Source organism: Sinohyriopsis cumingii, chromosome 12 (genome assembly GCF_028554795.1).
Source record: "Sinohyriopsis cumingii isolate HCF-2022 chromosome 12, ASM2855479v2, whole genome shotgun sequence".
Classification (NCBI taxonomy): Eukaryota; Metazoa; Mollusca; class Bivalvia; order Unionida; family Unionidae; genus Sinohyriopsis; species Sinohyriopsis cumingii.
In genome coordinates this window covers 76,506,625-76,532,460 of record NC_142972.1, presented here as the reverse complement: position 1 = coordinate 76,532,460, position 25,836 = coordinate 76,506,625, and the positions used below count along the sequence as shown (strand labels likewise).

The window sequence follows — 25,836 nt, the reverse complement described above, 5'->3', positions numbered from 1 at the left end:
CCCAAGAATATTCATAGTGTTAATGTCTCAAGTTTCAAAACATTTCAGACTTGGTACATGTTGATTTTGCCATGGGTCTTTCCCTATAAGCAAGACGTTTGGCCCTCAGCAGGGATATACACTATACACTGTTGAGCTCCCTGCCATATAGCAATATGATATCCACATGTTGGCCAAGAAAAGATGGTTTTATACATGCTACTGATATGTACCTAAAGGCACATCCCTAACTTTGGGTTTAAAATAAAAGTCATTTTGATTATGACTACAGTAAGTAGGACCCTGTGCGATGTGCAAGACATACATAGCTTACGTGTAACTACGTTTCTCTCAGTATACACAGAGCTGTGCAGTTTTCTTTTAAGTTTGTTTTGTATAAACATTTCAGGCATGATATAATTTAAACCTTGATTAATGAATCCTCTGCACATATATGTTTAACAGACATGACTAGACATTTAGTACTGCTAGCTTTGATCACTCAGATCCATACTATCAGCCACACATTTATGAACTTGATGACACACTCAAACCCAGCTTTATATTTAATTTTCAGCAATTTGATACCCTTGAAGAAAATCAAAAGGAAAATGCATCTGATTTTGAAAGTAAGTTGTATTATGTTTAAAATAGATTTATATGCATTTTTCGTATTTAAATCCCTTAATGAAACATGTTGACTATACAAAACAAATATGAATATATCTTGTACAATTTTGCTTTACCTATGGTCTTTTTGTTGTTGTTGTTGTTCTAGTTTTTTAACGCCATTTTTCAGCACACGAGACGCTATACATGGCAACCAGTATTAATGGTGACAGAAAGAACCACCTACCCACGAGAAGCTACTAGCAAGTTTTCTCACATAATCACATTAGCCGTGGTCTTTTTGTAATATGGTCTGTGTGGATGGATTGATAGATTGATGAATGCTAGTTGGTACACACACACACACACACACACACACACACACACACACACATATATATATATATATATATATATATATATATATATATATATATATATATATATATATATATATATATATATATATATATATATATATAATTTCTTTTTCAAAAACATTGCCAAAGTGTAATACCTTAGGAGAACGACTATCTCGCAAATCCAGCGCCCGCAGCTAACCACGTTTAGCTTAACAACTAAATATTGTTTGGCCACCTAGGTTGAGATCAGGCAGAGTGGTCTCCTTTGGCACAGGGATTGGTGCCAAATCATATAAAATTGATAAGTAGCACTTCTCTCTAAAACCCAGAGTATTCACAAAATCAACAAGCAGTTTGGTCACTTTCTTCCTCAAACAATATGGAAGGAGTTTCATATTTGATGGGGAGTATACTCTGTCTATACATTTTCAACTTTCTTGTTCTTACTGTTGCCAACGATAAAGTTTCCTAACTTTATTAGTTTCACTTTTGACATCTTAACATAATTAGGCACCTTTGGTACATAATTTCACAGGTTGTATTGGCATCCCCTCACATTAAGTGCATGTATGGTGCATGATACAGAAAACTCATTTAAGATGGCTGTGTAATTTCCTCCTGTGTCAGGATGCATACAGTTCCTATAATATCTTTTATTGATGTTTAATGCATGACACTTTACTGATTTTACCTGTACAGGATGTCATTGGGCCAACAGGTACCAATGTCTCATAGGCGATATTGTAGCACCTGCTTTGTATGTATTCATACTGATGATTCAGTTCCATTTTTATGTGCAGGTTATGTGTATAATATAAAAAAAACGTATTTATATTCCTGTATTGCTTACACAGATATGTACAGGCAAATTTTCTATATATTTGTACCCAGTAGTGTCAGCTTTTATTTGTTACAAGTGACACTTCAGTGATCTTATCTGTATGGGCAATCAACTGTTGCCATCATATGAGTAAGATGTTATAACGATTGATTATTTGCCTTCCATTGCCTATATGTAATTACTATAAATGATGTTCCAGTGCTTCTTCCTGTACAGGCAGCCAATTCACATTCCTACGGGCTCTTTATGACACAATTACAGAGCGTGAACTTTCAAAATATTAATACAGTAAACTGATGATATAATTTTCGATCTGTACATGGCATCACCTTACAGGCCTGGGGTAACTATACATGTATCTTGCAAGTTAAAAATGCAGGACACTGACTGCAGTAAGTGGATATACGGTCTGTTCTATCTTGTCTTGCATATTTAGAGCATAAGTTAACCAGTTTGACATTGCCAGTCAAAATTTCTAGTTTTAACTGGTTGACATTCCAGGAATACATGATGGACTTGCATATTATGTACAGCAGTACATCATGGCTTGAGGATGAAAATATCTGCTTGCACACACGGGTTTGCACTTTGTCATTTGGGGGCAGTGAGATGTAGAGCAGCTATGGTGGCCATGTTCATTTCCTTTAACACATTAACCCCTGGACGATTTTGTTATTTTCGCCTGAAAATCGAATAGAAAACACATTTTGAAAGCTATTTCTGAATAGATCCGAAAACACCGATTTCCCGGTGATTTTTCAATAACATACTGCCTAGTTGTGTTAGGAAACATCGTTTTTCATTGCCTATTTGACTCGCGCATGAGCAGAAGGGTAAAAGTTGGGGATCTTTTTTTGTGCTAAACTGAGCCATTATTTTTATATCGAAACCAGATTTTATTCCAAATGCCCATCTTATCCTACATTTTCCAAAGGCTCATCTGTTTGTTTGCAGTCATACCGGTTTGCCTTAGATTTGAGACTAAAAGTCTAAAATCCGAAAACAAAATCGGATTCCGACCAAGTGCGAATTTTAGGTAGAAAAAAGTCGGGTCCAAAAATGAGTTATTTTGATCGGTATTTTGTAGTGCAACTAGATATTCCGGATTATTTGGTATCATTATAGAGCTAGATCTATCTAGCTTTCTATAACAACACCCACGTTAGTGTATCTTGCATGATCATGACGCTGCAGAGCTCGGCATTAGGCTACTACCTCCTGTCCCGTAAAGTCGTCGCTAGGGGTTAATGTGTTAATTACAGTGGACTACGACAACACTCGATCATACAGCCACCAGAATAGATAATTGTCCATTTTGTTAACTCTCAAGTGCTGTAAAACTTAAGAATCCTATGTATGAACTGTGTAACCCACAGGCACTTCCTGTGCAAAGCCTAGTTTATATAGATATCCTCATAGATCAATATTACCAGCATGGTAACTCCAAACACTTCTGTAGTACAACATACCTCTTGGGACCTTACTTTTCAAGAGATGCCTTCACTTGCCCTCAAGCCTTTGCCCCCAGGAGACTCTTCTTAGCAATGCATTAGAAGAAGTTGGATCCAAATTGTACGTACTGCAAGGGTAGTGATCCAACAACTTCAACATCCTTATCTACTTCTCATGTAGCACAGGAGTCATCAGCTTCACTACCTTAATCTATAAACGATGACATATGCATTCAAATTCCCTCATCATGTTTAAGTCTTACATGTATGACTGAAACTCTGCCTTGCAGGTTTGGACTAAAGTTTCTAAATAATCCCATCGAAGGTCTGTCTTTCTTTTTCTGCATCACCTGCCCTGTCCAATTTCGGACATCAGGTTAAAATTATCTAAGGTATATTCTACTTTAAATTGCTTCCACAGTTTGAACTCTTACTGATACTTTAGGATTGATTATGTTTTCAAATACAAGCTTCAAGTGTCTACGGTGGCTTTTATCACCAATGATTTCTCTGTTTTCCACTTAGATACCCATGATATTAATGCCCTTATTGCTACTAGGTGGAAAAAGATACGTACCTACACCGTAAGGACTAATCATTACCTAAGGTACACTCGCAACCAAATTCATTTTCATATTTATGATCAGGCTGAATAAGTGGAAGAGTCAGAGGGCGGTCGATCGTACTCACCAGCATTCTACGAGACCATCCATTTCTCAGCATCTTGCACACTGGTCCCCTATCCCGCCATTATCATAGATCCAAGTAAATTAAAGGTTCTAATATGTCATGGCAGAATGGGAAAGATTTACCATGATAACATTGGGACGCAACAATTGTTTTCTGGGGATATGGTAACACGTTCAGCGCACCTCCCAATCCTCCGGCCTGAGTTCCTTCAGCTAGAATGCAGCGTTTATTAGTTGGTCCTCAACCTAAGCACATTCTATCAAATCTGTTATGATATTGGGTTTGCGATGGAATGCTATAATGGGTCATAATGCCAGCCATTGTGAAGGCTATGCAATCAGTATGGACCTGCAAAAGACATGATTTCATGCCACCTCTCAAACAGCATCCAGAACTTTTGCGATTTGCCAACAACAGGCTTCAAGCAGCAGACTGGTTAAATTTTGGAACAAGATATGATTTCAAGTGTCACCCTCCTGTAATACTTAATAACCTGGTCAATAAGAGCATCTCCAACCTCATAACCCTTTACTGGTCGGTCGACTAGGTCAGCAATCAATGTTCATGCAAAACAAGTGTGTTTCCTGAGAATGAGACATGAATAGATGCAATGGTAAGTTACATGCTTATTTGAAGCAATGTATCTGCTAAACAATATCTTCACTGGCCATGTTTTGCTCGTTGCAGCAGGGGGAGAGTTAGTCCTAAGTCTCTTTATTTGACTCCTCTAAGACTGGACCTTTGACCATTGTACAAACTCTCACAATCACAATAACTAAGGATGTGAACAGAGAGGGCTTGTGGAGCAAGTCTCCAACTATTTCAGCCCTTGACTCAACCAGACCAGGATAGAAAGCCCTGAATAATCAATACATTTTCTATAAATTGGAATGACCAAACATTTACATTCCTCCAACACCGCAAGTCCAGGAGTGGATACAGGAATCGGCAAATCGGAGTGTCTCCTCATCCTGATTGCTTCACTCAAATGTGAAATATTGGACCAACCTCATCAATCCCAACATAATCACCAGAAAATGAGATAGTCACTCATCTGAATTAAGAAACCACGATAGCATGTGTTTCATCCCAACCAAGCGTTACTGTAATTGCATGTTTGGATCTTATGGAATAAGAAAAGACAATTTTCACAACAATTAGATGGGAATCCTCACGAGAGATATCTATTCCCCTCAGAGGCATTAGAACATAATTATTTCACCTATTATATAATTCATGCCTCATCACTACTTGTGTAGTTTGCAGGCAAAATCAACAATACATTTGTATTGATGGACCCATCTACTTGCAGTTCTGACAGGATGGATCAATATCACTTATGACAACCTCTGCATTCATTACACGAGGAACCAGATATTGGCAATAATTCTTATTCTGGATACTTCATCTCATATTCATCAATGGGATCTCAGGAATAATGAGCTTTTGCATCGATCACACCTAATTTTACGTTGAAGAAGGAAAGGATGATATATCAGCATGAATGTTTTCATCCTGTATAATGTGGGCTATCTGCATGCATACTTTACTAAACCCACACCAATGAATTTGTTTCATACCTGACCTCTGATCGCCATTTTAGCTCTATCGGTCATTAACCAGAAGAATTCATGCAATGGCCAGTTATCCATCAATCATCCGCCATCCAACCTTTAGCACGAGTTTGTTCTCGCTACTCCTCCTAAATTACTTCTAGAATTGTCATGATATGTTACACATGCATTCAGTTATAATCTTACAAATGCATTCATGTATTGTCTAGTTGGTCCTAAATGAAATGTTGCCACTTGGAGATCCCCTATAGACACGGCAATAGCCATTGTGAAAATATTAGTATTAACTTCAAGTCTCCTGACTAGAAAGTCATATTGACATGTAGTTTCACCAAAACATTTCTTATAATGTGTTTTTGATTGTAAATGCAAATGATGAAGTTTGGATATGCAGAATGACTGCTACAGTGGCCATCTTTAAAATATTAGTATCACTAAGTATTTTGAAGATTTCACTGAAATACTTATTCTGATGTCTAGCTGCTCAAAAATGAAAATGGCTTTTATCCGACATCTAATATACCACCATGGTGGCCATCTTTAATATATTTTAATTGCTGTACTTCCTGAATATTAAGTTATATCAACGTGGGGTTTTCACTAGAAGACATATTATGACGTCTAGCTGTTTCTGAAACACAATGTTTCCAAACTGACACGTCTTAATATAGCCACAACAGAGCGAGTTTTCACCAGAAGATTTATTATGAGTCTAGCTGGTCGGGAATGAAAATAATACTAATCAGATATTCAGTATGGCCATAACGATGGCCAATTTGACAATCTTGTTATCAATATTTCATCTGGAGTGAAGGCCTTATCAACATGGGATTTTCACTTAAAGACTTCTTATGATATCTACTTGGTTCTGAATGTTGTCAATCTTGTATCAAATAGGACTATAAAAATAGTCATCTTGAAAATATTGTCATTGCTACCCTGTGTGTATGGTTGGTCATATTGGCATAGAATATTCACCTGGGTAATGTTTCATAAAGTGTATGCCCGTGATTTTCGTATGTGTTACTTATGACTTTCATAAGTGATTATGGTCATTTTACTATCGAGAATTAATTGTATGACTTTTCATAAGATTTTATTACATTTTTATGTAACTTCAATGTAATTTGGTTAATTTGACAATTTTGAGAACTTGTAGAGCATAATGGATACATTAGATACAGAGATAAACCAATACATTTTTCAACTGGATCTGAACAGAATATTTGTCGATATAAACCTAATAGTTTATTTAATTGTGTTACTTTGCATTTACATATCAAGTGAATAATTTGCTTTTTTAAATATTTTTTTTTGTTATATAATTAAAAATAATAATCAGCTGTAGCTATTAACTTAACTTAATAGTGTGCTGACAGAATTTGGGAAGAGTTAGATAAAGTGTGTGCAGGAGCGTGTTTTGGAGAAAGAAAAAATATTCTGAATTGACACCTGATCTAAAGAAATTAGACTTTTTCAAGTTTCCTTAAATAACATTTAATTTTTTTCCAAGATTTGACGAGCCATTATACGGGGGGTGGGGGTGGGGGTGGGATTTAATGAATGGTGCATGTTTTCATATTTTGATCTTACAAGGAAAGCAATTGAAGTAAAAGTGAATTAACACCCAGCTGAAAATTTATTCTGAGTATTGTAGAGAATATGAAATACGTTGGAACGTTACAGATGTCGCAGTATAGGATTGCATAAATGTCATGACACATAGGGTTGCATAAACATGTCGCTTTCCATAAATAATGGTAGACTCTGCTGGTTTTCATTGGAGTCTACAGAATGGAAACCTACAAGCATGTATATATATATATATATATATATATATATATATATATATATATATATATATATATATATATATATATATATATATATATATATATATATATATATATATATATATTTGAAAGATATTGAGGTTGATCAGAAAGTCTGAAGTGAGTAGATATCCTGATACAGATAAATAAAACAATATTGCGTTACTATTTCCGTGAACAAGCAAGTTGAATTATGTACATCCATCAACTTGTAGTTCAAGAATATCTGTCTCTGTCTCTCTCTGTCTATGTCTCTCTCTGTGTCTCTCTCTATCTCTCTCTCTCTCAGACATACACACTCAGTGTGATTATTTTCCTAACTGGCAGACAATGCAGCGACATAAGGCAGCGTATTTCAGGCAGATACATTTTTTAAAAGTATGAAAATCTGACTTTGTAAACAAATGTTTTCTAATATAAATAATCATTATTTAAAGGCATAAAGTTGTTTACACTCCTGCTCTGGTTTTAAGCCCTTGTTTTTGAGTAGGGGTGAGTGGGTGCAGCAACTGACAGTGGCTAGTGGCAGGCAGATTTAATTTTGTCACTGCTCACAAACAAACAAACACACACACAGAGCCACCCATAGCACAGTTAAAAATACAAAATGAATAGAAATGGTCTTATCTTGATTTCCAGGAAATTGTTTTTGGACAGCAGAGTCACTTCAATGAACTCTTGCATTCGTTAACGTTAGCAAAAAATATAAATAAATGATGATATAGTAAAATAGTTTTGCAAACATCCAATAATAATGAGCATTTAACGTTCACTCCATTAAAGTATTATAATTTCCAACTGTGTTCATGGTACTAGTGACTTGCAGGGAAATATATGAACATAATAATATAAATATACTGACACAAGGTTCTTAGTCTTGTATCTAATTATTTGCGCTTTGTAAATGTTTCAAACCAAAGGGTCCCAAGAAAAGCATTTTACTCAGCTGACTGTATAATGTTCTAGAAAGATTTTGAGGACTTAATGATCCTTGATACGATGATACATACTAATTGGCATTATGCTTTTATTTGTCTCCAGCCATTTACAATAAGTGAATATTCTCAGCATCACAGTAACATCCAGGTCAGTCTAATTTCTTGTTGAAGCTGAAGTTTATTTCCCTTTGGATAATCAAAGGATTGTTGTTCAAACATGTGCAGTTGTACATTTTAAAAGTAATACACAGTTTTGTTTTTTCTCATGTGTAGTGTAGTGCAACTATAGCATGCCTTATGTGATTATTGGTATAAACAATATGGACTTGCACATAATGATAATACCGTTTGTTCAGTAAAGAAATGTGTGCTGACATTTAAAAATTATATATTGAGGAATAAACTAGTGCAAAAATGCAAACATTTTCAAAGGAATCTTGTATAGCACCCCACTTCCAAAACCGAGTTTTGAGTCTCTCTCACTTATGTTGCACATGATGTATATGGACCCCACCTAGTGAGGGTTATCAATGAAGGTTAGAATTCAGATAGTTCATGATGAAGCTCAGTAAATCTGTCCTCCACCACAATTGCTTTAGTGAACATCATACACATTTTGTTATATCTACAGGTACTCATTCTCAAGTGCTCGTCAAAGAATTCAGGTGGAATTATTTTTGTATGACTTCATATAGCATGCAAATGACACTGAATGAAAATGACAAAGTCCTGACCTGTAACACTAGTCTAATTCATGTTAACTAGATTTTGTTTTACCTTCATTACAGCAAAACAGGTTAAACTTAAACATTCTTATGTTGAACGTAAGATTAAATATAGTGAATCTTATGGGAATGGACTGTTATCAAACCTGGTGTTTAGCTTTATTGAAAGATTACTCCGTGAGTACCAGTTTAGTTGCAAATTAGTACCAAGCATGTGATTGGCTACAATCAAATCATGTGATGTCAAGGCTGAACGTTCATTCAAAACATGAGAAAAACACTTCTTGAATTTGTATGTATATATTTTATGAGTTCTTTTACAACCTTGGTTAAAATGTACTGGTAGTTGTTGATTGCTAGAGATTCCTTATTATTTTTTTAAATTAAAGTGGATTAAATAACCTGTTCCCAAAATTACATTTTTAAAATTGAGCCAAATTAATTAGACATAGCCCTAAAGAAGAAAACTCTTACTATTAATTTTGAAGTGAAAAAGGTAAGGACAAAGTCACTACATCTGAAAGGAAAAGAACAAATCGTTCCTGCACAATAACGTCTGTTTTACACCACAGACCTGGAATAAACTGTGTGGATGGTTTGCGTTTGGGGATGACGAAAATGCCTGTTGATTCTGGGGTCCATAGGTCATCAGTCATGTTCATGTCTGACATAAGAACAATATATTTTGCATTAATACATTTTGTTCTACCAACCGTTTAGTATATCTTACTCTAACTAGGATAATAAATGAATCATAACTGAGTAGCTGTTTGCAGTATCCAGGATACCCATCATAGTGTTTGCAGTCTCCAGACTACCCATTAAAGTGTTTGCAGTTACCAGGCTACCTATCAAAATGTTTACTAACTGTTTCCATCTCACACAAAAAGCATTTGCAAACTGTTTTCATCTCGCATGCAAAGTTGTTATGAAAATATACATTTTGAGTATTTTCTATACCTAGATTGCAAATGGATGTGTTTGGTGACACATTAAGTTTACCATTACATATTCGTCTGCTTAACATTGATCGACAACTCACGCAAATTTAGAAACACTCTAACAATATCTCTTTGCAGCTTCAAGCAATAAATCTTTCCTGGGGTCTGATAGACAGATGGAAAAGCAAATTGAAACATATACCAAAGAGTCCAGTACAAATATTAAAGACAAGAGAAGTGGTTGTAATGTTAGCATACAAGATGTGAAAATATCAAATAATCTTCGGGATTCAGAGGTCAGGAGAGACCATGACCATGCACAAGTTGCCACAACATCAATCATGAGAGCAAATGAAAGTACCAGTGCTGACATAGATACTGGAGACTCTAAATTTCTTAGAGAGGTATGTGAATTTAAGGTACATGTAATACAGTGGCCTTTCATTATAGCATACACGTGTTACACTGGTTTCTAACAAAGCCAATTTAATGTATGGTCAGACCTGCATCCATATTGTATATGCCATCAAGTGCTACTTTAAACTTCTGAAAATAACCCAGGCCAAGTATAACTGAATTAGGCAAGGAACATTCTGGTATGAAGAGGTTTCAAATGTATGCAAATGGTAATGATCCACTGTCATATATGGCCCTTACTAATAACAAAAATATATGAACAACACCTTCACAAAAGCATCCTGAACAGAATTTCATCAAATTTGTTAGAAACCGTTTTGTCATTAAAAATATTGCAAATGATTCCAACATCATTCGATTATATCCACTTTTACTAGACATAGAACAGTAACTTAACAAAAAATATAAACAAATACTTTAAATAGCATGCAACAGAGTACAGAGCATGAAAAATCGGAAAATGCACAATCAAAGCGAGTTTCAAAAGATGAAGTCTTACTCTAAACCTTAGTCACCACCAGGTGGCAGTGTTCCAGCTAGTACTTCCAAAAGCAGACAATCTAAAAATTATAAGAGCAAGAGCAGTTCCAGCAAATCTAGTAGATCAGATGAGGAACACAAGGTAAGCCATGTATAAGATAGTACGATCATCAACATCAATTATACATAATTGGAAGGAGACAGATTGTGTCAGGATAACTCGATTTCCAAATGATAACTTCATGACAAAATCATCGTGCATGCCAGAGCAAATTTTTTAAGTCAACATTTTCTAATTAGATTGATCTGCATATTTTCACTATAATTGTAATAAGTTCTAAAGTAGGTATATTTGTTGACCAGACTCGTTAATCGTGCAAAATGAAAGAATGTTCCTCAAATATACATCGTCATTTACCTCTATAATAATAATTTATGTGGAAAAATTTGATGTTTCACTGCCTGGTTCACATATTCTGTCTTGTTATGTATTATTATTTATGATAACTGTGAATGAGAAGATTGTAGTGAATGTCTTATATATATTATATATATATATATATATATATATATATATATATATATATATATATATATATATATATATATATATATATATATATAGTTGTTCTTAATTTCCGTTAATATACCCGCATAATGGTCAGATCTATATGCAGACTACATACATCCAGACTGCCATCATATAATGCTTTAGAATATATTGATCTATACAGTTAGCTAGCCCTAATCAGTAGAACAAACACTATAGACCATGCTCTGTTGATTCAGTATGCACTGGCGGATCATTGGCTTTGTTGTTTGCATTGGGCTTGTATGAAAAATATATATGATAGATTGTAAACCGAAATAATCATTTCATGTTCTACATTAAGATTTATGTCCTTTTAATTGATATAAAATCATATTTAATACATCGAAGTTTATTTTAAATGCCCAAAACAAAATTGCATCTATTGTTTAAGATAAATAATTTTGTTTGGCATCAGACTCTGAGAATCCAATATGTATGTGAGCAGAACCTTTTCACTAATATTTCCTTAACTACCTCAGCTTCATGTAATGAGCATAAAACATATGTTCACATAGTCCTCGTCTCTCATTACCATTTTTGCATCTGGGTTCCAATTTAGAATGAGGTTATTTGTTCATGAATGATGATCGGGACAGATGTTGGTTATCAGTTTTTGGTTAAAGTTCTTCCCCTACTTCCTATATTATTCATGTCGTTTGAGTCGTGCCCCTGCTTTGAGAATGGCGATATGCCATCTGATATATATCGTATCAATAGATCATCTCTTGTGCATCTCCTGTATTTCTTCCTCTAATACATTACCCAGACATAAGACCTTAAGAGCACAACTACTATATTGCCTCTCAGACTCAAACGTTTTAGATAAAAAGCTAAAAGCTATATGCCTACCTAGGTGGCAGTTATAAAGAGTGATATTGTCGTGACACCAGGATTGGCACATAATCCCACGAAATATTAAATTACTACTTCAAATCATGATGAGCAGCATGCTCGCTATAGACAGAGAAGCCTTGCAAAATCTGAACAATCAGTTTGGTTGTTTTCTACCTCAGAACAAGTTGGATGACTTTCATATTAGACGGGAAGTATACTCCATCTATAAATGTCAAACCGTTCTTGTATTCCTTTTGCCGACGATAAAATATCCTAACTTTCTATGTTATCACATTGCCATCTCAACGCAATTAGGCTTCTTTGGTAGATGCACGCACGGTTAGTGACGGTGTCCCCTCACATTGCTATAACCTTGTTAATAAGTGCGTGTCAGGAGCATGATATAGAAAAGCTCATTTAGTTTGCTGTATAATTCCACTGAAAAAGGATACATACAGTTACGTTCATATATATATTGTCTTAGTGTCTACGGGATGCTTTACTGATTTACATGTATATAACTCTATTGGTCCTTTCTGACAGGTAACACTGTATCATAATGGGTATTGTAGTTTATATAGGCACCCTCATGAATTATTCTAACCAGTATAGTACCCCAAGACACTTCCGGCATATTATGTCGATGTTGGTGACTCAGTTTCCAGGAGATGTCTCTTAACTCGCCTTCAAGCCATTGGCACAAAAAAGGAAGTTTATACTTAATGGCACCATATAAATAATGAGAACTGACTTATAGAGAACTGCAAGTGTAGTGAGCGGCCATCCTCGACATTCTTTAATTTTCAAACTACTTCGCAGTTAGCAAACAGACATTGACTTCACTACTTTAATCCAAAAGCAAGGAAAACTCTTTTTGTAGTTCCATTGTTGTGAATAGATCTTACTATCATGCGTAAAAGCCCACCTTGTAGCTATGGACTAAAGAAGTTTTCCACACACACCAATCAATTTTCTTTCCTCCTATTTGTTGTACATCATCTGCCAGATCGACATTGTTTGCAGATGAATGTACTTTTAATTGTATCCACAATCTGACAAAGATAATAACATTTTGGGACAGCATACTTTGTCATTTACAAGTTCCAAGTGTCTGGTGATGTTTTTTATAGCAAATGTCATCCATCAATTTTCTATTTGGATATCCATGACTTGATTTGTAATATCGCGACCATGGGATCAAAGTTGCATCTAACATATATGGTGCTCTTCAATATGCGGAACACAGTTACCTATTACCATCCCGAATCGCACAGGAAATATGTGGGATTATGCATATAAAGTTGCTCACCTCATAACATAGCAGCCGAACACACTATGGTCATAACTGTAACAACAGCTATGAATTGTTTAAGAACTATGTATTTACTATCAGTAAGTCTACAGAGTACATTTATATAATAATAGCAACTTTGGAAACCAAATGAGATCTGAACCAATCACCTGTACACACTTTACTTCACAGTCAGCTTTGTCACACTTTACTTCACTGCCAAATGTTACACTTTACTTCACTGACAACTGTGTCACACTTTACTCCACTAATACCTATATCATCCTTCACTTATACCTATATCACACTTTACTTCACTGATAGCTGTCACACTTTACTTCACTGATAGTTGTGTCACAGTTTACTACACTGACATGTGTCACAGTTCCTGTGTTCATAGTCATCAGATAACTATTAGCCTCCATCTTACTAAAAGTTCAAATTTACATACGCTTTTGCCATGATGCACCTTGCGTGATGTTATACTACCAACTAATCACTATTCTACAGGGGGATAGTTTTCACATGAACAGTTAAGGGACTGTCGCTCTTTTGTAAATTACATCACTAACTAACAATTCAGGAAATTAAGATGTTATTAGTTACTTGCATATGAATCTCCATTTTTTAAAAATAACATCACTTATTGCCGAAACAAAAACACTGAAATGAAAACAGAAACAAATATTTTATGCACCATACCATTAATGTTTACTGATAAACCAAATACCTTGAATTTGTTCGTACAAAATAATCATATGCATTTACCAAACTTTAATGACAACACCTGTTGTTGAAAAGAAAATGGAATACAAATCTGCATGCATCATAACTTACCTAATTGACCATGCACATTGCATTTGTTTCTGCACAATAATTTTTGTTTTGCACTCTATATCTAAGCCAATTTTGTGGATGTCTTGCACATAGGTAAGAACGAAGGCTGTTGTTTTTGCTATCAAATATTTGAGGCTAAGATCACTGTGACTGAAAGATGAAAAACATGTCTTCACCATAACATTCGTTCTGTATCACAGACCTTCACCAGTCTTTGCGGACAGCTTGTACATGGAGTAATACAAATGCTATCTAGCTATTTGAGGGTCAACAAGTCCAATGGCAATGTCACTGCCTGAATTAAAAGTGTTTCTACACAAAAACTGTACGGATGGCTTGCTCTTTGTGTAAGAAAGAAGTCTAAAGATTTTGAGTATAAAGTTCAGGGTTGTGGTAAGTCTCATAAGAACAAATTGGTTTCCGCACATTATATTTAGTTCAAGACTGCATGCCTTTATCAAAGGTTAAGTTGACTAAAATCCATTGGTGAGTAATCTCCAGTCAACCATACCCTACTAGTGCCGACACATAAGACTGTTATGTACTGGGTGGGTATATAAATTGTACTGGTAATGTTCATGGTAACCATGCTGCTTTTAGCATAATTTTTCTGACGATGTTGCATGAACAGTTATGAAACAATAAGTGTATTTGTCTCAGTGTTCTACTCACCACATGCAAAAGGTCATATTGGCCTACCTTTCACACTCAGCATTTTGTGTTTAGTTATTTCAATATGATAAAAAGTAGGTCACAGTGACCTATGATTATGCTTCTATAATTTTAGAGGTTTTTTATTACGCCAAAGCAGAACTAATTATCCCTTGGAATTTTGGTTGATATGTATGTTTTGCTGCAGCAAACATGTATGTGTCTGATTTGGTTTATTATCAGGGATGCAAGACCAAATCGATCATTGAACTCATATTGATAGTGCTAAGGTTCAGTAAGGACTTGTGGTGGACTTTTTTTGCATATTCGATATACGGAATAATAATTGTATATTTGCATCTCTTCTGATACATTATAATATAACAGTACAATCTATACTTCGACTTTTTCATTGAAACACACAGGTCATTACTTATAACTAAACATAAAACTTACTTTCTGATTCCCCATTATATATTGAGTTTCTCCTATGAGTTACATTAACGATACCAATGGAACTAGATAAGATTATCTGTTTTCCATAAATTATGTATTATCAAAAATGTATTAAAGATATTTATATTGTATGAATAACTTCAACCTCTGAAAGAGACCTGGTGGCAATGATAGTGATACTTCCAAACATTTTTGGCCGACAAACATCCGGCTAGATGTGCATATGAGTTCATTGTGTACATAAGGCATGTTTTGTTATCAAACAATTGTTTCATTATACTGAAAATAAGTTTCATTGCCAAGATATAAAGAAATGTCAGCTTGTTACAAACGGCGAAATAACTTTTTGAGCACATTTGTTCATATGTTAACAAAAAGCAAGAGTAGTCCAAAGATGCTGGGGAAACACATATTAATATATTGATCACATGGTCATATGATGAACGTATGCAGAGCCATATAGTCAATTACAATTCTGTCAGCAAATATATGAATATTTCAATTTCAGCTGATGATAAATGTTATTCAGAACATGTTAACATTGAACTGTATTAATTGCCATTGTTCAGCTTGGTTTTCTTTGTCTCTTTTTTACTCACATTTTGTTTCGATGAGAGGTTACAGTTTCGCTTCGTAAGTGTTGGTATCTTTTACATAGTGAGAATGTTAACTGTGAATCGGTTTTTGTTATCTTTTGGGTTTTGGGTTGGTAATTGACAAATAAGTGTGAATGATTTCCTTTGTTTTAAACTTGTATCACAGACAAATTATTTAGATTTTTTTCATTATTTTCTGAATTAAGATCATTATTTAGGTTGAAGTAATAGACTAATATATTATATGAAACATCTTTATACAACATATCTTACAATTCTTGTCTTTGAGACTACCTGTGAATTTGAATATAACATTTAATGTTTTGAACCAGATTCCTCAGTTTAAATTAAATGCATTTATTTCTGCCTTTTGTACTATTTTGTCACTATCTGTTCTTTTCTCATGCATTTGACTACAGTGAGATATTCTGTATGAAGATAGACTTGAGACAAATTACCCAATAAACATATGATTTCTTCACTGTGATTCATTCACATACGTGCACGAAGCTAAGTGAAGAAATCCTATCAGACTTGACAGAAGACCAGTTTGGAGACAAATTCTCACGAAATACCCAATTTTTCATGAATGAATCAAACCTATTCTTGCTGAGCCTACTGTGACAATTCTCATTAAAACAATTACTTTGGCATTCATTCGCAGGTGTTTTTGTTCATACATTAATCCACATTCTAGATTAAATTCGTTGTGTAATTCTAGTTTTTATTTGTTAGTTCCTTTTTATTTCAATATTGTTTTATCACACTCTTCCCATTTGGATACTAGGTCGGGGGACTCATCGCATCCTCAACAAGCAAAACATGATACAATTATGTAATATAAATACCTCAAGTGAGAGAACACCTCTGTTGTATTACCCCATATATATTGGATGCTTCACTTTTTAGTCTAATGGTGGAATATGTACAATGAATTATGTCTATAATTGACATTCTAGGGCTACGTGTCCTTTTCATGAAGGATAAATATTGTAAGTTAATGAAATGGAGATAAGAAATTATGAAATGGGTATTAATGATATGTGTCCTTTATAAGGAGGTCCACTAGGGCTGGTTTGTACTGTACATTAACACTGCTGTGTTTACATTAATCGTTATTTTCTAATTATCAATACATTATTTCACAATTCAATTTTCAGTTGGAACCAAACATAGGAAGTTACTCAACCAGGGCAAGCAAAGCAAAAAACATAACCACAGCCAAAACACATAACAAGTCAAAGAAAGGCTCAAGCGAACGTTCACAAGATGATGAGTGTTCTGCATTTGAGATGGCAGGCATGGGTCCGCCGATCTAACATGGTAGCTCAGAAAATATAGCCGGATATGAATCATAAATCCCTATGGAGTTCATGCATATGAGGTTCAGCAGATGTCCACTGTGAACCCCGGTCGATACCATCAGCCTCATAGACAAAAGTCAGAAAAGAAATTTATGTAGATTAATATACATAGATGAATATACATATGCTATATGATCAATTTGTGCATTTTTTACACTTGTATTTTGATGGTTAACTGTTCTTATATTTGCTGTTGCTGTTGAGATGCATGTATGACAAGAAATATATTACTAGGTTTGCATTTTTACTAGAAATGAAAAATTAACATATCTTCTACAGATATTGTATGTTAGAGACATAATAGTTGGTAATTTTATAAAAAGCTTACTCTACCAATTGCATCAAAATTTCAAGGCTGGTAATAGAATTTTCCAAGTAATGGCCAGAATTTGCTCTGAAATATACAGATATGTTTAACTATCCAGTAGACTATAGAAGCGATGTTCACAGACATTTCCAATGCAGGTCTAACTGCTATTCTTAATTATCCATTTTCTTTTAATTATTTCATATTCTTTTTAACTCTTGTTTGATTTTTTTTTTAAATGTGCTTTTTTCACTCTTACTTTTTGAAGAAGTGTGGTTCCTTAAATAAATTATACAACTTTAAAAATATCTTAAAATAGCAGACAACAAGATCTATCTGCAGACAACAGCAATGGTCTGTTTATTTTCAATCACCAAATATATTGTCTCTGTTAAAATGAATCACCATCTGAAAAAAATGCCATTTAACCTGGTGATTTAGGCATTTTGATACATCACATTATTACATGTGTCCTTGTTATTTTAAAGCTTTTTAAAAGTAAGTTTCAAACATCCTGTATCACCACATTTATAATATATCCTAGATGTGAATGATATAGACATATATCTGATTATTTCGAATGTACCAGCAGGTCAGGGTCTACACTCATTTGGAACATCTTTGGCCTTTTCATCAACTGCTGGAAAACATTCAGATGCAAAAAACAGTCATTTTGAACTACCATCAGGCCCATGTTTGTTGTTATGTCGTTGTTGTTGTTTTGTGTGTAATGCCATTTCTCATTGTATGATAATTTATACATGGTGGTCAGTAAAACAGGCAGAAGAAGAACACAGGAGAACCCTGGTAAGAACCACCAACCCATGGGAATCAAATGTCAGTTATTATTTCATAATAGCATCGTACCATCACACTGAATCTATGATGTGTCATCAATAACCGCAATGCAAGCAATTGCAGACAATTGAAACTGAATGATTTTATACCATTATTCATTGCCCAGTGACATGAGTGCTGTTAAAACTAAATATGTAAGAATCTTTGATTGTTGAAACGTAGTCTAGTGTTATTTTGAAGACCTGTCATTTTATAAGACTCTTTGCACATCTAGCCGGATGTTTGTCGGCCAAAAATGTTTGAAAGTATCACTATCATTGCCACCAGGTCTCTTTCAGAGGTTGAAGTTATTCAGCTCGCATCAGAAAGGGACAAGACATTCCAAATAGTCATACACTGGTCATTATGCATACTTTTAAGTGAATCTTCTATACCCTTATACACGATGAAATAATAGCAGGTATAGGTTCGTAATATTATCAGCCGGATATGTTCTGTACAGGTATGACAGTACTGTTGTGATGTATATCCTCTGTTTGTTTGCTTTTTTACTTCCTTTCTTGATATATGTTACATACAACAACTCCAGCTGAGTCGGACAGACATTACATATCAGTAATATCTCATATCGTGAGAAACATTTCTTCGAAATATTTCCCGGCTTCGTTTCATTTCCTGTTTTCCATTTCTCACAGAATAATACAATTCGATGCAATGTATTTATACAGTCTTTGTATGCTAAATATTTGAGCTAATATGAGGCAGTAATAAGATTGGATTATTTATATTATTTATATCATATAAATATTATGCACGTTATTAATGCTTGGCAAAGTGAATTTAAACTAATTTTCTTTTAACATTTTTGTGTAAATAAACATAGTTGATTGCTGAAAAAATATAATCTGATATAATTTGCAGAAACTCTCAATGCATATTTTGTTGAATCTCAAAGCCAAGTATTCTGAATTTACTACAGGTCTGACACGAAGCCAATCTTGATGTAATATACTTATGTATTTAGAGGCAGGGTACAGTGGAATGTCAGTAATAGACGTACCCACATGGAGACAAGGTGCAGCAGGATGTCTGTAATGCACTTGCCCACTCAGAGACAGGGTGCAGCTAGGTGTCTTCCCTTTGAGGTCCTGACGATAGGTTAAGACACCAATGATATAACAATTTCAATGATGGCAACATTTTGAAAACCATTTTCTAGCGTTTGTACATGAAGCAATAAGTTAAAGATACATGAAATGTGTCACAGACTTTTGCGTATCACTGCTTGGTGATAGCTGAAATGAGTGCACTGGTTGAGGTCATTAGAGAATTTTTTAAGAACATGTTTACTCTAACATGCATCTCAAAAGAAAGATTATTATAAATGACATTTCTTAAGCTACGGTACAAACAAAGATAAAGTGCAACAAAAATTCAGTATTTATAATGTGATTTCCATACAACATCCAGTATTTTACAGTACCATATCTTTGCTTACCTTGTGATATTATAGTGATCTGGTGGAAATTTGTAGAGAAAAATAGGTTAAACAAAATGGTGTATAAATATTTCATAAAAAAGGTTTTTCTTTTAAATGCCAGGTTTGTCTGTGAGATAGTTGTAGACATCAGGTCATGACACTTTAGGCCATTTTATTGAATTATGTATCCCAATTACTCATGCTAATTTCTATGGACATTATTTAATTTACATGACATTAGTTTATGTAGATAGCAGCATACACGTCTTTTGTAACTGTAAGACAATGATAAAATAGGTTACTAGGTTTAAAGTTTATTCATTTACAGGATATAAAATGTACAGTTTATACTAGAACATATTTATGTCAGTGATGTGAAAATTATGTTCCAATTACTGCAGGATCTATTCATAGGTGCTACATTTTATTTATATGTATGTATATATATATATATATATATATATATATATATATATATATATATATATATATATATATATATATATATATATATATATATATATATATATATATATATATATATATATATATATATATATATATATATATATATATATATATATATATATATATATATATATATGGGTGTGGGGGGTGTTAATTTGTTTATTTTGTACTAGTGCACATGTTGTTGGTAACGAGATATGTTCTCAAGAAAAAGTCCCATTATATATATTGTTTTTACAGTTTGAATCATATGTAATTTTATTTTCCATGAATACCATCCCAATTTACATATGCAGTACTTGGAAGTGATGTTCCTGTTCTTATGACATCTTTGATCTAGATGAGACCTATGCACATCGTTCTTTTATTGCCTCTTTAATGCATATAACCATCTTATATCTGAATTCATATTATAACGATGAGTGTTATTGCAGGGGTTTCCTGTAATACCCTGCAGACATGTGTATGTCTTGATGATATATTTGGTCAAGTAAATATCCTTATTTTCCATTTGTTTATGTTGCAGCAACATTTATTGCTTTTAACCATGTTATATGTTTTGAATTTGTGCTTCAATGAAGAGGGGTATGCTTTAAATATTTAACATTTTAGTGTAATTTTATTATAATGGCCACAATAAAAATTCCAAAGTACATGTAGTTGTTATCAGCATTGAAACATGGATAAATTATATGAGTCGATCTGGTATCTCATAAAGTGTTTTTTCAGTTGGTCATTTTCTTGTTGCTATGAGGCATACATGTAGGTATCACTGTATTGGTGTTGGCATGAACATTAAATGTTTGCTCAGTTTCTTCTTAAAATACGTTTTCTAATCATAATACCGTAGAAGAACCACTGCTAAGTCTATAACCCAGCTCTCTCAGATACTACTATTAGCTAAATGGAGTTAAAAGTTGCCTGCCGACCTAAGTGGCAGTAAGGCTGAGGGGTCTCCATTTAGGTATAAGACTTGGAGGCAAAACCGTAAATAAAGCAATTACTACGTACGCTCGTGCCAAGAAGCACGCTCTTGTTATGAGAGACTAGAAAAAGCCCGAATCTAAGTAAAACGAACACCACTACAAGATGGAGGAGTTTTTCACTTGTAAGGAAAGTATCCTTCATCTATATTTTCAACTTTTTCTATCACGGCAATGTTCTGCCTTTATAAGATGCGAACACTTTGTCGTTATCACACATTCAGGTAATTGCATTTGGAGCCTAACCAATTTCATATTTGGTTAGGGCTATAAGTATGTTATACGTGCAAGTCTATAGCGTTTATAAAACTCTTATATATGTGTAATTCCATTACGAACGGGCCCACATCTGTGAGTTTCTATTCCTAGGTATTTGTAGCGTCAGGGCGCCAACTTCAATGTTTTTACTTGTTCTGGCGGTCTATGGTCATTTTTTCCCCAAAAGTATTGCCTCAGAATATATATTGTCGCAATTATGTCAGCGCCCTGTACATGGCGTATTCAGTCGCGTCCTGCTGATATCTGTTTCTATAGGCGACACTTGAGTCATGTTTATCTGCATCACTATTTTATCATGTGTAAGGAGCACTTTGTTGATATGCGACTTCGCAAGTTAGGTTCGGGCTACATTAGTTATATGTGTGCGTGTCTTTGTTCTCTTAAGAAACTCCTCATAAATGAATTATTCCGTCTTTTTTGGTACATACATGTCAGTTTCATTTACCATGGTACACTTAGTCTTGCAACGCCATACTTCAATGACTCTATCTGTACAGACCGTCCGTGACCATTCCTACTTTTTCCTAATAACCGTGATCTGGTATAGCTCTGGGCCCACTCGGTATTCAAACATCATGTTCAGGCCCACAAGGTTTATAACTTCTCCCCCGTGCAGGTAGTTTTGTCATTATACTTTACACGTATGCTTCATTGCCTTATTACACTGTTATCAACTTGTGGGTCACCCTTTGCGTGACTTAGCGCTGCACGGACCTTGTTTACTAAAGACAGGTGCAGGCTTACAGTTTTATAAGTTGTGTTCTATTTTATCTCATAGAATATAACTATGGTCAAAGTGCAAACAACACGCATCTCAAAACGAAGACGCCACCAGTCTACATGCTGACTTTTTCCTCAGTATGAGTCGTTATGGGGAGAAGGAAGATAATTCAACTTACCTTGCAGCCACGAAGTGTCGTACCACCAACGTCACCACCACAATACTCAGCATTTTCGAACTCCCTCTGCGGTGCCTCATCGGGGTCCGACTTTATTCCTCTTACGGAGCAGTGAGAGACAGAGCTTACAAACAGCCCAGTCCCGTCTAATTCAAGAAACATACGACCAGGATACATAGATCAAATATACCATAACTCATCCCAACTGATGATCCTAATGATATCCTCCGACACTTAAGGCCTGTTCCCGTTGCAACCGGCCTAGGCAATGTACTATTAATCACGATGGGTCGAACATCAACATTAAGAGCTAAATCAATAACAGCCCAGCTACCAATACGTTGAACCCGACTTTTGCAGACATTTTCAGGGACCAGTCTAACTCTCATATCACTTCGTGACATTCATTCGGCTCAATGACACGCCTAAACAGAATGTAGCTTCGCAGTTTCTCTACACTCTTTACTCAGCGCCTCTCTTGAAGTCACGGTTTATATTTCAGGGCTTTCTACGAGATTACTGAGCGACCGACTTCGTCACTCTTCGCCAGCTAAGTCTCAAGCGTTACATTGGTCATTAGCCTCACTTCACACAAATAAGTTGATGTCACTTGTTCTTCAGTACCGTCATCTGTTCAACGCTATCTGATGGCAAGGGTAGATTCAGAATTCAGAGCCTCCGTTGAGGATGTCTCTGCACCCGGATTATTTTCCTCCTCCTCTCACAACATGCACCTGAGCTCAAGCATCTGCATGCTCATCCCAGGAAAGACATCTTCATATCAATGATTATGGAGTGAACAACCATTGTGAAAGACTTTCAAGTGTAACAGGGATATCTGCATAGGAATGGATTTATCATTAACTCAGACAACACTTCAATGGTGGAGTATCTCAACGACAAGGATGAACTCCGTCTAATAGTGGTGAATTATTTCCAACGACAAGGAGGACCCCTGTCTCCGACCTCCGCATTGTGGTGGGGAACTTTCTGAAGTGGTGCTGTCATCAACAAAGCCAAAAGCAACAATCATCTAGTACAGAAGCAATGATCTCTCCATCCTTCGCTTCTCATTTAGATCTTTATCCGATGAGACCGACCATTTGTGGTCCAGTTTGTGACATGGTGGAATGCCAAACTCACATCCTTTGTCTCTCCCATCGATGGATTGGGCCAACCTGAACCCATACCCATCCACCAACACATCTGATTCCAAAAGTGATATACAAAGCAAGGGGTTCATCCTGTCGCCTCATCATCGTCGCACAAGTCCGATCAACGACCTCAGCAATCTAGCATCGGAAACCCTTGGAAAATTCAGCTTTTCCTTCATCTACCCCAATAACCACCACGGGGGTTGTTTCATTCGTTTCGGAACTCCCGAACCTTGACGTCTGGATTATATCAAACAGGTAGACAGACTTAAACTATTGCCACAACCAGTTGGGAAGAGAATCAATCAGGCGCTGCCACACTCTACTGTCAAAACGTGTGAAGGCATCAGGCTCATTTTCGGCCAATAGTGCACCAACGCAAATATCCTCCCTCTCCAGTTATCTATACTGCAGATAGCTAATGTCTCCACTGGATCTTTGAAAAGAGAAAGTTAACACAGAGTACGATTAAGGGATACCGCTCTATGATCGCTGACAACTTTGATCATCATGGTAGAGAGAATATCGAATAAATCCAGGACTTATCAGAACTTCTCGTCAGCTCTGTGTACACTGGTCAACAGTGAAATCATTACTGACTTGAAAAGGCCCTAATCTGTAGTATTTTGGTGTGCCGAACACGAATATAACCGTGAAAAATTTGTATTGGCTCTCGTTTTGAAGATATTCATATACCTCATTTTCTATGTTTCACTGTGTAAATTTCTCCAGTAGGACTGCAGCAACATCCGGAATAATGATGTAACATTGCATAATACCATCATGCTCACATCATCCACAGTTGATTGCATCATTTTCTGATGCAATGCAATACTAATGCCATGCGGCTGCTGAAGTAAGTTGACGTCAGCAGTGTACTATACATGTGTAGGCCTATTATACTAATGCCAGGCGGCTGCTGAAGCTGACGTAAGCAGTGTACTATATAAAGCCCAATCAGATAGGTTCAGCATTTAAAATATTTTAGACGTTGTGCGAGACAGTTCAAGCTACTGTTACATAAAACTTATTATTTTATCCATTTACGTACGATAAAGAACAGTAATGCCTCGAAAGTGTGTTAATACCGCGGACAATTTTTGCTATATTTGTGGGGAAGTGACATTTGCCAACCAGAAGAAAAGTATCAATTCTCAAGTGAAGAAGGCATATCATCTTTACTTCGGATGCAAGGTTGGTGACCAAGACAAGCCTTGGGCTCCGCATATATGCTGTGCTACATGTACAACACAGCTTTCACAGTGGTTGAATTGCAAAAGGTCATCAATGCCGTTTGCAGTCCCAATGGTGTGGAGAGAGCCAAGCAACCACCTAAATGACTGTTACTTCTGCTTGGTTCCTCCTCTTTCCGGCGGAATAACGAAGCGAAAGAAGTCGAGAATAGTCTACCCAAACATTCCGTCTGCATTGAGACCAGTTCCACATGGTGAGGGACTTCCTATTCCAGAACCTCCAGCAGAATATTCTCTTGATTCATCTGACGAAGACAAAGGTGAGTCGACCTGTTCTTCTCCTGGTCCATCAGCATGCAGTGATCCAGATTTTCACTGTGGTGCATCATCAACCCCACACAGAATAACACAGGAAGAACTAAATGACCTGATTCGTGATTTGGACTTATCAAAGAACAAGGCAGAATTGCTAGGATCAAGACTCCAACAATGGAATCTTCTAGAAGAAGATGTCACAATTACTGCATATCGAAAGCGCCACCAGCAATTGGAGCCTTTCTTCAGAAAGGAAAGTAATCTGATATTCTGTTCCGATATTGAGGGCCTCATGAATGCTTTAAAAATCACTCATGACCCACAAGAATGGAGACTATTTGTGGACTCTTCGAAACTGAGTCTCAAGGCTGTGCTTTTGCACAATGGAAACATTCTTCCATCTATTCCAGTAGCGTATGCTGTCCACATGAAAGAGACATACGATAACTTAAGGCAGCTACTGAATTCCATTGAGTATAACAAGTACAGCTGGCACCTCT

General features: G+C 35.5%; 1 protein-coding gene across 1 annotated transcript in view; it reads left to right on the top strand.

Moving 5' to 3' along the window:
- The window catches only part of LOC149786785 (adhesion G protein-coupled receptor L3-like), a 103,486-nt gene extending 85,712 nt beyond the window's left edge, over window positions 1-17,774 (top strand). Inside the window, exons 24-26 of the mRNA XM_089977288.1 lie at window positions 557-608; window positions 10,081-10,346; window positions 17,257-17,774. Of these exons, the coding sequence (XP_089833414.1) occupies window positions 557-608; window positions 10,081-10,346; window positions 17,257-17,415 (477 nt within the window). The 3' untranslated portion in view covers window positions 17,416-17,774. The remainder of the gene's footprint in view (window positions 1-556; window positions 609-10,080; window positions 10,347-17,256) is intronic.
- The last annotated feature ends 8,062 nt before the right edge of the window (window positions 17,775-25,836 follow it).